The sequence below is a fragment of the Pyrus communis genome, chromosome 1 (genome assembly GCF_963583255.1).
Source record: "Pyrus communis chromosome 1, drPyrComm1.1, whole genome shotgun sequence".
Taxonomy (NCBI): Eukaryota; Viridiplantae; Streptophyta; class Magnoliopsida; order Rosales; family Rosaceae; genus Pyrus; species Pyrus communis.
In genome coordinates, this window is record NC_084803.1 from 25,315,829 (window position 1) to 25,331,924 (window position 16,096).

Sequence of the window (16,096 nt, forward strand, 5' to 3'; positions counted from 1 at the left end):
ATCCACAACCGATGCCTCGGGTACATGGCCAGGTATACAATCCTAATTCACTCCCTCGTTCCCATGTTAACTGAACTTTGTTATTTTAGGTTCAATTTGTTATATGTCATGTCATGTAAGGATTAAAAAGTTGTCATCGTTTTGAACCTTTTATTAAATTGTTGTGATCATTGTGTTGGATGCTTATATTGTTTATGTTATTTTCAGGGTTTTGGGAAATGTTTTAATTATAGGGGAGGTTATACCGAAATTTTAGTATGATTTGTTAGTAGTTTTGGGTTTATGATTTTTTTTTTCATCTCTTTGCAGCGAAGAAAAACACCTGGGGACCTTGTCAGCAATTGAAGACGGCGAAGGTCACCCAGGTGACCAACTGTCGTATCCCAATGGGATACGATGAGCGACATCGGGCAATACCAATGGCGGAGCAGCATAGTGCATTGGCCCACGACATTGGGCATGTCATGCGGACCTTTTGCCCTATGCAGTGGAAGTCTTGGAAGGCAATGTCGGAGGAGACGAACTTAAGTCTTGGAAGGCGATGCTGGAGAACACGATGCACAACCAATTATCCATAAGTAGCGTTGCCTTTTTAATGCTTTTCATGTAAAATTTATATATTTATATTTATTACTGTCTTTTGTTAGTAATACTTTCAAAATATTTGTTACCTTGCAGACAAACTACAATTTGGAGGACATGGACAAGGACTTGTTCGCATACCTCAATCAGCTCTTCTCCGAACGCTACAAGCAGTGGAAGAGTGACCTGCACCAATGTTTCTAGCAATTTGATGATCTGCAGGTTGTTCTCGAGAAGGGTTGTCTGAAGGAGTTGGAGGACCGACAAGATAGTTAGGTTTGGCTTTGCGGTCATTTTCAAGAGCCGAACTATGTGGTGCGTTTTTAATTACGACTTCTTTCATTTTACTTTTTCCAATTTTTACTAATGTTTGTTATTCTTTTTTTTAATTTTCTTTAAGTATTACAACTAATACGTTTATTTATTTTTTTTATAACAGAAGAAGGCGAAGGCGAACAAGATCAATCAGGAGAAAAAGACTCTTCTCCACCATTCGGGTTTGAGGTCTTTCTCCTATAGGATGGAGGCACGACGGAAGGTATATATTACATCTTTCATTTCCAATTTTAAAATGTCGCTAATAATTTTTTTTTTCTTACTAACATTTCCCTTATCTTTTTCAATTTCAGGAGGGTTCAAAATTTCCAGCGATCGACGTCTTTACTGACGTTTATGTTCGGCTTTGGCATGAGTTGACCGAGTCCCTTCATGTAAGTAATTTCTTATGCATTCAACATTTATACTAATTATTTCAATTTTTTTTCTATTAATAATCCATGTTTTTTTTCATAGACGACTATGGTGGAGAAGAGTCAGTCGGTGCTTCAAGAGTCCGCCTCCCAGCTTCCCTCGGACACGCCGATTGAGTTTGTCAATCCCCCTAAGGATGAAAGGTTTCACATCATGACAAAGACGTTGGACCAGACTTTTGGTCGGAGGCCAGGGGCTTATTGTCGAGGGATGGGAAATGCCAGGCGACGGGAGAGTAGAGCCTCATCATCCTCGCAGTCAAAGGGCTAGGTTATGGCTTTGACATAAGAAGTCACTAGCCTAAGAAGTGAGCTGGCATCGTACAAGTCTCAAATGTCGATGCTTGTACAAGCCCTCAGTTCCTTCGGAATACATCTCCTCGGTTTTTCTACACCATCGCCCTCACAACGCTTCCACCCCGAGCAAGCACAACAATCAGGCTTGTCGACCTCCGACCCCGTCCCCCACTAGCAGCAAGATCCTTCGAACGACATTCCTATAGATTTTTTCGCTTTTTTTTCATAGTTTTGTTCATGCTTTCTTTTAAAACTTTATATTTGCACTTACATTTTTATTTATGTTATAAATAAAATTTGATTTTTTTATTCATTAATTTGCTTTATTTTTTTTATTTTATTTTTTTTTGTCATTAGTATGAAATCTTTTTTTTTTAAATTTTCTTTTATTCTATTTATTTTCTTTTAATAAAAATTTACACTTGAGCGACCCTGACCAGTCGTTGCACAAAATTAAGGGCGTCTTATAACTTCATCACACATTACCACACGCCTCTAACATTTTTCGTTGCACAAACTTTTTGAGACGAACTAGTCACAAAGCGCACTTGTACCTTTTTATATCGTACGACGAAAACCTTCATCTGTATAACTTTAGCGTGACGAGTAGTAAAGTGTCGCGCCATTTTTTTTGCGCGACGAGTTTGAAATTGTTTGTCGCGCAATGTCTTTTTTCAAGACCTTTGCGCGACAAAATACGCGCAACGATTTTCTGGTTGCCATAGTTTTTGTGCAACCTAATAATGATTTGCGTGACAAAATTTTCCTCGTTGCGCAAACTGTTTAATTTAGTAGTGTTGTCAATGTCGAGCGAAACATTTTTGCATGACGTAATAAGCTTTGTCATGCAATTTTCCGTACGCAAGTGTGTTTTTGTACTAGTGTTAGCATTAATAGGATCTTTCCAAAAGATTATATTATGAATCCCTAAATATCTACCAGTTATAGCCTTATGCTGTATTTAAAGAATATTCACAACATCAATCCTAATTTGATTATTAGTGTTATTACATAAATAAAAAGAAGATTTATGAAACTTTATTTTCTGATCAGAAATTGCAGAAAAAGCATTCAGTACCTTTAAAATGTTCATAGCAGCCACACCAGTTGCCTTTGCAAAAACTAAGCAGTCATCTGCAAACTTTAGATTAGTTATTTTATAACCTCTCTGGGAGAGGTAATGAGCCCCACATTAGTCCTTGAGCTTTTTCCAATCCTATCTAAGTGTCTAATTAAAGGTTACGCGCATAAAATGAAAACGTAAGGTGATAATGGGTCACTTTGCCTAATTCCCGTAGAGGGATAGAAATATCCATGAGTTTAACCATTCATAAGAATTGAGAAGGAAGTAGAGGTTATATACGTTCCCTGATTAAGTTAATCCAATGGTTATTAAAACCAATTTTTTGTAAAACAACCCTAATGTCATCCCTACTAATGAAATTATAGGCTTTTTCTAAGTCTAATTTAATAGCCATTGCTCCAATTCTACCCATTTACCTTTTTTTTTTTTTTTTTTTTAACAAACGATATTAGTTACACTAAGGTGAATAGGGTGGGCTAATCCTCACAATAGGCTAGTAATAATGTAGTTCAAATTCGCCTTTTGGCGAGAATCGAACCTAAGACCTTTCACTTACAAGTGAAGAGAAATACTATCAGACCATAGTACTACCCTTTTTATCTTTAAAAGAGGAGAAAATCTCATGGGCAATAAGAATGTTGTAATGAATTGATCTTCCACGAGCAAAAGCTCCTTAATTTTTAGAATTACAGTCAACCAGTAAAGGTTTAATTCTATTTAACATAATTTTATTAATAATCTTGTAGGTTACATTGCATATACTAATAGGTCTAAAATTAGCAACAACCTCAAGATTCTCCAATTTAGGAATAAGACCAATATTCGTATGATTAATTAATCTCAATCTGAGCAACTTTCAAAGAAATCTTTAACCATATCGCATCTATTATAAAAGGTCCTACAATATCTCAACAATTTTGGTAGAAAGAAGCATGGATGCTTCCAGGAAAAATCTCATTTTGCACTCCAAACTTTCTATACTTAGAAAGAAAATTGCACATGTGAGAAGTGTAAAATGAGATTTTTGGAGTGCTAATAACAATTCCCTAAAATATAAAGCAAGTTAAATTATTATTAAATAAAAAAAATTCTTATTTTGATTCCTTGACTTGATTTGTCCGATGAGACATGTGAGCCAGCCTTCTGGAAACGGTGAATTCATAATATAATGTCCTTCTTTTGTATTTGTTAAAATAGCTAATGTTGTTGAAGATGTTAAGTTAAATTAACTAGCTATTGTAACCTTTTGACTCTATTAAGTAGCCAATTTAACATGAGTTTAACACAATTTCAGTAATCAATAGTACATGGCTTTTCTTAATTCCCTAGATAGTTGTACATTTGGTTTAGAACTAAACATTTTTGTGCTAGATTCACTGGCAAACATCATACAAAATCGAGATCCACTTACAAATGAGAGATGTAATCAACAATGCTTACTCTTTGTTCTCTCTTTCCTTTTTTTTCACTAACCTCTTTTCACTAACCAGAAAAAAATATGAACAAAAAGAAAGTTTGGTGTAGTATATTATATTGTGTTTGTACTAGTACTCATAGAAGCTATGTCTTTGAGGCATGCATTCGTCAAATTCCAGTCTTGGAGCAGCACAAGAGTAACCCTTTCTGAATCTGTTGTTTTTGCTTCTAAGCACATTCACTTCCACTGAAAACACAGCACACACGGGTCTGTGATCGGAGAATCTCGACTCCCCGCGAATATAAGATAATTGCTCAAAGCCATCCCCGCGCCATAGTATCCGATCGCACCTATAATCAATTCATTTCACAAAGATCAACACACCGCTCTAATTTTAAGCTAATTGAAAAAATTAATTAGGATTAATGTTCTGTTGCCAAATTTTTTTATGTTGCCAGATTACAGTCTAGATCCACAGCTTGACAAGAACTAATTATCTTAAATATCTAGACATTCTGACAGGAGAACATTTCCCACCAAATTAATATTCTACTTAATTTTTTTCTGGTAGTAAATTAAGAGGGGAGAGGATTATACCATGCTGGGGTTCGTCGTTTCTTCTTGGACTTGGTAGTTTCTCCAGCGTAAGAGTCTGAGTTATGAGAGTACTTGTAAGTGGGGGCAAAGAAGATTTGTCCCTCCTTGAACCCATTAAATACCCTCCCAGCTTCTCTCTCCATATTCAACTGCATGCATTTGTTAATCAAAATCAAACACACGAAGTGTAATTTATAAGAAGACTAATTAAGGCCATTCTTCAGTGTAGTTCACATATGCGAATAAATTAATCCACAGGAAATGTGTTTGAACAAAAGCAAATCAAATAAGTGAACCATTTAATATTGGATGCGAAGTTTTGAGCACTACTATTTTATAAGAGTATTATAACTGATCATGTAGTGTATCATCTCGTCTTCTAAGCCCTAAATGAAATGAGTTTCTTCGTATAAGTGGATTACACTTATCTTTATTATTAACGAGATGATACATATGATTACTTGAGTTTGTAGAAATAGTTTTATTCCCAAAAAATAGCTTCAAGTTATATAGAAGCACTAGGTAATAAACTATTTAGATCACATGTGTGTGCATCCATATATAGGTAGAGCCACATGTGTTTCTGAATTTGACTTCTAGCTAATGAAAGAAAACTTAGTGTATACCCTTTTTAATTACTTGAGCACCAAAATAAGACAAGGGTATACACGACGAGAAGAATAATTTATTTTATGAGTAATGTGGTTTTAAATGTCATTCATAGATGTGACCTAGGCTAACATACTCATCTAGAATGAGGCACTAAAACAAACCTGATCTTTTTCTAAAAGGGTGTCCCAATCATTATCCTCCAACAAAACTCTTGTTTCTTCATAGCTCAAAGCCACTCGATAATTCAAATCTCCAAGCCATATTATCCTTCTGCAAAATTATATATAATCAGAGGAACACTAACTATTGATCAGAACCAAGCTGAACACATACTATCAATTCAATGAATGAATAAATAAATCAGATTTTTTTGGAGTGTAAATAATAGCTTTTTGAAAACTTGTATTGAACGAAAAATAAAAGCAAAACAACATCAATTATCCTGCAACCATCTTCATATAGAGTAATATGTACGTACTCATGATCGGTTATTCTTTCGCAAGGGCGACGGTATGGATTCTTGCAAACCTTGGGAAATTGTGCGCTTTTAAGGATCTCAATCACGTCGGCATTCCTTTTCAGCTCATCGCCTTCCTTCTCCCCGGAAGCCAAGTGACTGCACACGAAGCAAAAGCTCGTTTGGTGCAATGTCATGCTTATTGATATACATCCCTGCAAATTAATGCGACAATTTAACATTTAAGGCTGCATTTACCATAGGAATAAAATGATGAATCATGATTTGTTGCCATCCTTTTAATTACCATAAACAAAGACTATACATTTGTATCATATTTGCTCATTACATTGCAGACTAAATGACATCTCCGAATAGAACTGAAACCCAACTATATAATATATATATATATATATATATATATATATATATATATATATATATGATAATCAAGATTTGTAATTCGAAAAGTTGTATTTCAGACCGATAGACAAAAGTGACACTAAAGTTTTGTATACTGATGGGATCCACATAAGGAGACTCAAACGTCGTGTAGCTCATATCTCTATTAGTGAGATGAGATGTTACACTGGATAGTATAAGTTGACATCGCATATAAATTTTTATCTAAAGTTTTACTAACCTTATTTCCGAGGCAGCCCATTATTCCTCTTCCAACCGTGGAGACTCTGAGATGGCCAATGTGAGGTACTAACTCCTTTCGAATCCAAACCGATACGAAAATACCTACCATCTTCTTGCTTGTTATAAGGCGGTAATTCATGTCGCTTGAGGAAGATGGGGACTGAATCCCAGCAATTGCAAGAAATTCATCTACACTAGTGTCGCTTCCAGAAGTAAGCCGAGGAGAAATTGAGCCTAATTTACTAGTAGGATCACTGAGCTTTCTTATTCGCCGCCTTTCGTGAGATGGAAATTCCACGGGGCAGTTGCAAGACTTGAGAAGGCTACTATTTGCCTTGAAGCTTTTGCTAAGAGCTTTGAGAGAAGGCTTCTGGAAGATGTTGAGACTGCCTGGGGACTTGGATTCCTTGTTGTTATTCAATGAGTTGTTGGAACCATGGCCTGATGAATCGGAGGAGGAATGCATATTGTAGGACGCATTTTGGGGTTTATTAAGTGCTTGGCTTATGAGGGCTAGCCATTTTGCTGCTGGTTCATTGTCCTCGATCACTAAAACGTTTCCGGCACTCAAAGGAACAATTTCCTGAAACCTTATGATATATAAGAAGAAAAATACAGTACTGTTAATTAATTAGCCGCCCATAAGGTTAATTTTCTGTGGTTTTTTTTTAATTGAAAAAAAACGAGTGATGGTGGTTTTCTTACGTACCCTAAAACATAGATGTCGGAAGACCCCTCCACCTGCAAGAAATCTTGGAGGTTCAGGCCATTGTTGGGTGACTTTCCTCCCACGTTCCATGTCGCAACAAATATACTGCGACGCAATGAACCACAATTTTCAATATTCATTGAAAGCAACAAATAAATTAATAAATCCTATATATATAGGATATACGTATTTTTATTTATTTATTTATACAACCTTATGTCTTAGTCTCATATATAGCTAGAAGATGATGTCTTACCGGAATTCTTTTGTCTCAGTTGCTGGCGCCATAGAGAGTTCGAAGTTTGATAGGTTTAGGCTTTCAATCCCCGGACTAGTCTGTCTTTCTGAGAGTAGATAAGAAAGGAACACCATCTTTAGTCTTTAAAATTTTCAATTTGCTCAAATCTCAGAGTCTACTTATAACCAAGTTTTCCTATATGGCAAAGGTCCAAGGTCGAAATAAAGCAATGAACCACAAAGTCTACTTAAATCAACTTTCTCATTCACGAAATAATAATACTTAAGAAAGTTTCCTTATATGAAATTGATATTAGAATTATTTGATCTTTGACTTTAATGCGTTTACTAATATCTGAATTATTTAAATTATTTATCCTGACTTTAGAGTGTTGTGCCAAAAATTAAACTTTTTTTCCTCCCTTTCAGGTCAGAATACGCCCAATGATACTACAATTTATAGAAGATGATTTTGGCACCCCTCACACCGGCCTTAGTTTATTTATGAACTCTTTGGACTAGATAAATTAAAGGAGGGACGTGATTTTTAATTTTTGACAAATGATAGCGTTAGTGTGTGAAATTGTTAAATGATAAGGGGGAGGGGATCTCTAAAGATCGAATCTGCACCAAAGTGTATAAGCATTATTGCTCCGCCATCTGCAAAGCCGGATGTAAATAAATAGAGGTGTGCAAAAAAAGGTATGTAGTTATTATTTTCCTAATTTATTTAGTAAATAAGGCCTAATTTTTTCCTCTATAAGCCGATTAGGCAAGGATTTTTTGTCAATCAAATAGGAAACTAGTTTCCGAGTCGCTCAAAGAGATGGGTTTGGCTTTTTAGCCAAAATAGTCCTTCACATAACTCCTCACTTAATTGGTCTCTAACAAAGAAAATCTATAAAATTGGTCCTTGAGTTTGTTCTCCATAAATCATTTTGATTCTTCCGTAAAAAATCTATCTATATGCTCATTCAGTGAAGGAGTTGGTTTGACAAAATACCTTAAAAGGTGGGTCACTTGATCGTTCATGTGACAATTTAACGAAGATATTGACATATTTTTTTGACAAAAGGACCGAAATAATTTACAGTGGACAAATTTAGGGACCACTTCTATTGATCTTCATTATCAGTAATTAAAATGAAGAATTATACTAATTTTAAAGAACATTTTGAAGAAAAAGCAATGGGTTTCACGCAAGTCATCTCAACTGATCCCAAAAATATTTCATAGATTTTTTTACTATTTCTTCTCTACATCAAAAGCACTTTCCAATGAGCATTACTAGTAGCACGCTCGCAATTCTTTACAATTTCTCGCCTATTCCAGTCTCCAAAAAATAAACCTTTATTGCATTATTTCAATCCTTAGAGCATCTCCAAAGGAATTAGCAAAATTGTTCTTTAAAAGTATCATTTGCTAAGTTCTGACCCATTTCCCACTGCTATGCTACTATAAAAATTTGTCACTCCTACCCACTCTTCAAACCAACTTGTTCAAATTTTATCTTTCACTTTGAAAAATTAGTATCTTAACTTTATCTTGTGGGGCTCAAATTTTATTTTCAAACACTTTACTAAACAATAATTTTGAATTAAATATGTTGTGGAACCCAATTTGTTAATTTGAAAAAAAAAAAAAAAAAGAGTTATTAATTCTTTAAGTTGCTATTGAGTTGCTACCTCCGTTTGAATGCATTTTTCCTACCTGACATAACAAATCTATTTTGCTATCCAAATACTAAAACTTTGACATTTGGTGTATGTACTATTACTCCCTCCAAATACAAACATATTTTCAATTGGTTATCAAAACAGATTGTTGTTGGGTAAGCTAGAGTCCCTCCGTTTGAGGTAAGTGGCCTGTCTCTTTCGTTTAGATTCAATCTAAGTCTGACCAATCATCCATCAATTAAATAAATAGATAAAAGCACTTTCTAACCTTGATTAATTCCATCTATAACGTGATTATAATGCACTATAATCTTCAATTATATGCTTAAACAGCATACCTGAAAAATTCTTTCTAATGAAGGGAGTTGCCTCCATGAAAGCTTTTCTCCTTGCAGCAATCTTTTTCTCAAATTCTATTAAAAAAAAAAAAAGCAATAATTATTTGAAAAGATCAATAACAAATAGGAAGACAGATATCATTATATATACTTGAGAGATGGAGATACCAAGATCAATTATCCCATCCCCATCTGATTTGTATATATCTTCATCTGAGCCGTCCCTCCCACTTCTCCTTGAACCAAAAATCCTAGGAATGATAGACTTCATCCCAGAACATACATGGTTAAAATTAAAATTAAAATAATTTTAGGAAAAGCTAAATGAATGAAAGTAGGAAAAGAAATAAAAGTTTAACCAGAAAACGAAAAATGTATACCTTCTTCTTCTTTTCATTCTTGGTAGAGTTATCGGAGGCGGAATCGGCGTCGTCTTTGGTCATTTCGAGGTTGGCATCTCCAACAGAGGAAGACATTCATCCGTTGATGTTCTCTTAAATATCAAATAATTTTGTTCGACATGCACTTTCAGTAAGTATCTTGTTAATTTGTAATTATCTCATCTCCGATATTATACTTCTGAAATTTCTTTTCTGGATTTGCTCTCTTCATCAATAATGTGGCTGTAATTATTATTATTATTATTTTTTTTTTTTTGGGAGTTTGCTTAATGTGATTAATGATTTTCTTCCCTTTTTTCCATTATCCTTTTTTTTTCCTTTCCGTTCTGTTTTTTTTTTTTTTTTTGGAAAAACCTTTCCATTCTGTTTGGAAGGATGAGAATTTGGCGGCAAAGCTTTCGGAGAACTTAGGACGGTTAAGAGGAGAAACCGTTAGTCACAGTGCACTTTAAACCCATACCCTACCAACTGTACACAACACGCAGTCGTTGTCATCATTTCATCCAAATTTTCTCTTTAATTACTTTATCTACAATATTGTTTAAAAAAAATACATGTGTGTGTCTAGAGTCTAGACTAGGGGTGGTTTTATTGATATTGCACAGTTTGTCGAACACACTTAGGGCTGAAAATGATTTGAGTTCAACTGAATATCATTGTACTCAAGTTTGGTTTGTTAAATTTTTTTCGAGCTCGAACTAGGTTTGGTTTGTTTCTTACATGAACCGAGCCAAAACGGATAATCCGATAACGATCCAATTAGTTAACGTGTTGATTTTATTTTCATATTGGGCTGGTTATTAAAGAAATTGTCATGTCTAATGCAAACACTTGCTCTGGAGCATAGAAACAAGTCTATACAATTCAAAAGCTCCTTAGTTGTGATTGATTACATCATGCCGATGGAAACCATCCTCATGTTTGCGGTTTCGAGTTAAATCAATTGTTTAAAATAACAATTTTAACCCCTTTTTAACAGAGGATTAACGGAAATTCAAAAAAATTAAACCTGTAGATGGGGTTCATCATAGGTCTTTAAGTAACAATTTCACCACAAAGGTCCCATTAAAAGGGAAAGAGATCCTCTCCATATCTCTTTCACCAAGGCCACCGCATCAAGTGATCTGGGCCTTTGAAATTTGATCTAACAATTAAAGTTATTATACCTTTTAAAGGGGCCCCTGTTTTTAGCCATTGAATCAAATTTCAAAGGTCTGAATCACTTGATCCGGTGGCCTTAATGAAAGAGATCCGGAGAGAATCTTTTTCCCACTAAAAGTACTCTATCTCCGTAGGGAGAGAAATTGGTCTTCAAGTTTTAATGAGGACACGTGTACGATTACAAAAATGAATGAACATATGAAAAATGATAAATATATTGTAGATATTATATTAAAGCGTGATCATAAACATCCTAATAGATTTGGTTAGTAATTATTCTTTATGAATGAATATATGAAAAATGATAAATATATTGTAGATATTATATTAAAGCGTGATTGTGTACATCCTAATAAATTTGGTTAATAATTATTCTCTCTCTATAGGATTGTATTTACTTGGAGGACAAGTAATTACTCTCCTCTTTACTACTATAAATAAAAGCACTATGTAAGAGAATATTACACACACTTTCTCCACTCTCTCTTTTGCCGCACCCCTCTATTCCTTGTCAGTAAAATAGGCCACAAAAAATTCATTTTAGCTTCTCACACCCATGTTTAATTATGTCTTACTTTCATTAGATTTATTCAATTCAATGATCATAAATAAAAAAAAAAATATGTGAAAAGCTAAAATAAATGTGTGAAAAATCACCTTCACCTTCAGGGAACATTGTCTATTTTTCAAGCATTAAGCTTTGGCCATAGTAAAAATATAGTTTTTTCAAGCACTTACGCTTGAAGGGCGTCCCATTCGGTTTGAAAAAACTCATCCATAGATTATAGAGAAATGTAACATTTATCTTGTTAGTTATTGACATGACTGATAACTAAACTACATGCCAAACACATTAATTAAACACGTATAAAATTAACACTATGCTTCTGTTCACATAATGTTTTCTTATCAAACCGTACGTACAAAACTTCTCTAAAACATTCACTCCAAAGCAAGATTTACGATATAAAAAAGTGAGGGAGTGGGGGTTTATTTACAAGGAATTAACTTTGGCAACTTTGACAAGAAGTTTATCAAAATATAGTTCTGTGACTGATTTATGAAATTTCGTGTTTATCATTGAAATCGTTAATAATGTAAATCACTTTGAATAGATCATATCAGTGAGATCATTTAGTCTTTTAATTGTATAAAAAAAAATGGACGGATTTGATAAAAGTATTACGAACCGTATATTTATTTGTTACAAAAAAATACCTTAGTTTTAATTGATTTTTTTGCACAATTAATATTTTGGAGCGATTAAATCATGAACGATTCTAATTATAAATAAAAGTTTTGTGCATCGGGTATAAAATGTTTTGAGGATGACCTCCTCGTCAAGCATGAGTAGATGAGCATTATTCTATTTAGAAACCCAATTCTCAAAGCTCCACCCTCATTGTCCAAGAGACGATTAGAAGCCTGATTTGCTTATTGACAATCAATGGTAATTACAAGGTAACTAGAGGCCAATGGCAGATCTAAAAATTTTTTCTTCATCGGGCCGATAAAGACAGGTGCCTACTTGGGCCTCTTTGAGGAGAAATTCTTACATTGATTCGATCGGTGGTTTATTTTTATGTTTATAAAGTAGCACTTATAAAAACAAATAAGGTGATCGATATTATCTATACTAAATTAAGAGAGGTGAGTTTAACCTCACAATAGGTTTGCAATAATGTACATAAAACGTACACTAAACGATATTATCTATACTGAAGCAAGTGAAGAGTGGAAGGAACTGAAATATAAATTGTTGCTACCATTTTGACAATACAAAAGATAAGTACATCTTCAGCCCAGTGAGGCCATGGTGGATAATCATGCCATTCAACCAAGGTTCACAGGCGATTCAAACTAGTCAACCACTTCCTAACACTGACTAAAACATAAGAAATAGCAGCAATAACATGTCCTTTGTAACCCCTTCAACACGCCCACATTCGAACATACAAATTTCAAGCTTCAACGGTATACATATGATCTGTTTTTTTCTTGCTTTTCTAAAATCTTTCAACGTTAGGCCTGTGCACTACAACAATGTCTTGCATTTAGTTAGTGACCGCAGATCTGCAACTTACAAATAAACTTTGGAAAAGACCGAACTACTAAAAGTAGGTTGTCCCCTGCGAAAACAAGAATATATGAGCGAAATAATGGTACAATTGTAGAGAGCGCTATTAATAATATGAACAATTCTGATGATAAATAAAAGTTTTGTAAATCGACCACAAAGTATTTTGAAGATGAGGTCCTCGTCAATCATGAGTAGCTAAGCATTGTTCTATTTAGAAACCCAATTCTCAAAGCTCTCCCTCATTGTCGAAGAGACGATTAGAAGCCTGATTTGCTAAGCTTATTGACAATCAATGGTAGTTATAAGGTATTAGAGGCTATAATGGGGGATCTAAGAATTTTTCATCATGGGGCTAATAAACACAGGTGTCTACTCGGGCCTCTTTGAGGAGAAATTATTACATTGATTCGATCGATGGTTCAAAAAAAAAAAAAAAATTTAAAGGGGGGGGGGTGGGGGAACTTAATATTGGTTTGCTATATCATAAAAAGCTAATCTCAAAAAATTGTTTGGTAAACATTTAAAAATAGCTTATTTTCATAGTTTTGGATAAAAAAAAAAGGCTGAAAATGTAAAGTAGCAAAAATAAACTTATTCTCACACCATAGTAGAAGTCGTTTTTTTTCAAAGTACAACAATACCAAACTAGACTGACAATGACTTAGCAATAATGTGATTCAAAGTCGAGATCATGCATTCAACCAAGGTTCACAGGTGATTCAAATGCTTGTCAACCACTCCCTAACACTTTGACTAAAACTTAAGAAATAGGATAAATTATATAAAATTACCTCAACTATAAGTCAAATCATATTTCCATTCCACATGTTTTAAATATTGCAATGTTATACCTTAAATAATGACATGGCAAGAGGCGAAATCCACTCAATTGCCAACTGAAATAAAGAAATTAATTAATTATTAATAAATTATTAATTTTTTATTTAACCTAAACAAAAACTCTCTCCCTCGATCTCCCCAGATCGCCGGTCGTCCTCCTTCGTTCTCCATCACTCCCTCCTCCGTCCCCCTTCTTCCTCGTCCTCCTTAAACACAGCCAAATTTCCTTCATAAAAAACATGAAACAACACCACGTAACATTCAAGACTTCAAAAATTGCAAAATTCATCACAATTTTAGAGCACATTACATACAAACCCAGATCCGCCTTCAAAACCAATACATTCAATAACAAATCCACACAAAAAAACAAAAAAAAAAAAAAAAAAAAAAAAAAAAACCAATAAATTCAATTACAAATCCACACCAAAAGCACAAGCCAGAAGCCAAAAAATTATAAAATTTCACAGAAATCCGATTGCGAGGAGGAAGACTATGAGAGCTGTATCAAAGTGATGAGGATCCGCCATTTTCAAGAGCATGATCTCGACTTTTACTCTGTCACGGCACTCACCACCAGCCCTCCACGCATTGCACACATCGGCCTCCACTAGTCTCTCTCTACCATGGTCATCAAAACTAGAAGCGACGTGCATAAAGTAATGAAGAGTGCTTAAATCACTTCCCATACACTTAATGATGACAAATTCTGAAGGACATGTGTGACCCTTTACTGCCTTGGCTAAACAGTGTTGAGCCATGTTCAAATTATCATGCCGAGACTAAAGTAATATATAAATTTAAAGCAACTTCGTGAAAGAGTAGACACGAAGACTATATGCCTCTTTTTCTTTTTTATGGAACGAGCACAATTGAAATCGGCACAGTACAGTAGAGGAAGGAAACAGGTTGGGGACATGAGCATTGTGCGGCTCTAGGGGGAACTTTTTCGTTTGTTTTTGACAATTTGTATTTTTTGTTCCATATGTTTCAGCTGCAAAAAGCTTCTCAAGAGAAACAGGGTGCTCAGAAGCAGCTGCTGCTTGAAATTGCTCATAGGAAAAACGTGGACTATAGCATAACGAAACTAGGGGAGGTTTTGTTCGGACACGAGAAGAGCTCAAACGTTTTAATGAATGTTAGGCCACAGGGGCAACCTGTGGTAGATAATTGGGACTGCTTCAAGAACTTTGTAAGTTTATCTCCTGTAATTCTATACATCAAATTGATGCAGACGACACGCAAGTGCTTGTGCTTCTTTGTTCAGTTTTTTGAAGTAAATCAACAACTTTTATCTCTGAGATAATTGATTTTGAGTTCTTTCCATGCAGATGAATATTTATGAGAAGTACTGTGGACATTTATCTGCATACGGAATGAAGTACACGCGAGCTATAGCCAACATATGCAATGCTGGGATTACCACAGAGAAAATGGTTGCAGCATCTGATCAAACTTGTGCCAACAAACCCAATGTCTAGAACTTCCTTTTGATCAGATAAATGATCAATACATATATGTGTGATGTGTTGGATGCTAAACTATTTCTGGAGTTGATCTTGAAGTAATTGCAGCAGCTGGACTAATAAAGCCAACGGCTATTTCCTTTGGAAATGTAACGGCCAGTTTAAGTTAAGTGATAGTTTTTCTGCAAGTGTAAGGCTTGGATTAAAAGCTCCAATGAAGGGCTAAGATTATATTCAATTAATTTTAAGATTACTTTGCCTATAAAAGTTTCAAATTTTGAATTGAAACCAGTGTTCATACTTTAACCCCTTCAAGTGAAGCTTAACCCTGCTTCTTTTGATAAAAGAGCTTTCAAAATATATAGCCTGAACAGTCTCCAAACCTCTGCTTGCTCGGGATTGTTTGAATGAACCCGCTACCCCACTTCCTCGAAAGCCCCAAATAATTGCAATGAATTTGAAGGTATTAACACCGTTATAGCTTATAATGTAAGGATACACACAGCAAGGTATAAGGTTTCAGGATTGCAACAACTTATATGAGCAGAAAAATTAACACCTTAGTATAAGCATGAACACCAGGTTCTGTAGGTCCAACTGGGCTTCCTCTCCTCATAAACTCTCCCTCCTTAAAAATATAGAGCAGTGGTACTCCGGTTGATAACTCTAAAGCTAATAACATGTTTGACATGAAATACTGACAATTACTTTTACTAATATAAAATAAGGAAAATTAATAAAAATAGCT

General features: G+C 34.7%; 1 protein-coding gene and 1 long non-coding RNA gene across 2 annotated transcripts; one reads left to right on the forward strand and one right to left on the reverse strand.

Annotated features, from left to right (window-relative positions):
• Window positions 1-4,256: 4,256 nt before the first annotated feature.
• On the reverse strand, window positions 4,257-7,491 carry LOC137718796 (type I inositol polyphosphate 5-phosphatase 5). The gene is made up of 7 exons (XM_068458334.1): window positions 7,406-7,491; window positions 7,150-7,254; window positions 6,439-7,030; window positions 5,817-6,010; window positions 5,500-5,608; window positions 4,727-4,875; window positions 4,257-4,479 (listed from the first exon to the last, which is right to left on the reverse strand). The coding sequence occupies exons 1-7, from the start codon at window positions 7,435-7,437 to the stop codon at window positions 4,257-4,259; spliced, it is 1,404 nt and encodes a 467-aa protein (XP_068314435.1). The 5' UTR covers window positions 7,438-7,491.
• Window positions 7,492-14,898: 7,407 nt separating this feature from the next.
• On the forward strand, window positions 14,899-15,530 carry LOC137710287 (uncharacterized). The gene is made up of 2 exons (XR_011064963.1): window positions 14,899-15,074; window positions 15,214-15,530. It is a non-coding gene; the product is annotated as an uncharacterized lncRNA (long non-coding RNA).
• Window positions 15,531-16,096: the final 566 nt, after the last annotated feature.

Coding starts and splice junctions, on each gene's coding strand:
- LOC137718796 (XM_068458334.1), bottom strand. CDS start 7,437: ATGGCGCCAGCAACTGAGACAAAAGAATTCCG. Junction 7,255..7,405: donor ACTGAGACAAAAGAATTCCG/GTAAGACATCAT, acceptor ATTGCGTCGCAG/TATATTTGTTGCGACATGGA. Junction 4,480..4,726: donor AAACGACGAACCCCAGCATG/GTATAATCCTCT, acceptor AATTGATTATAG/GTGCGATCGGATACTATGGC.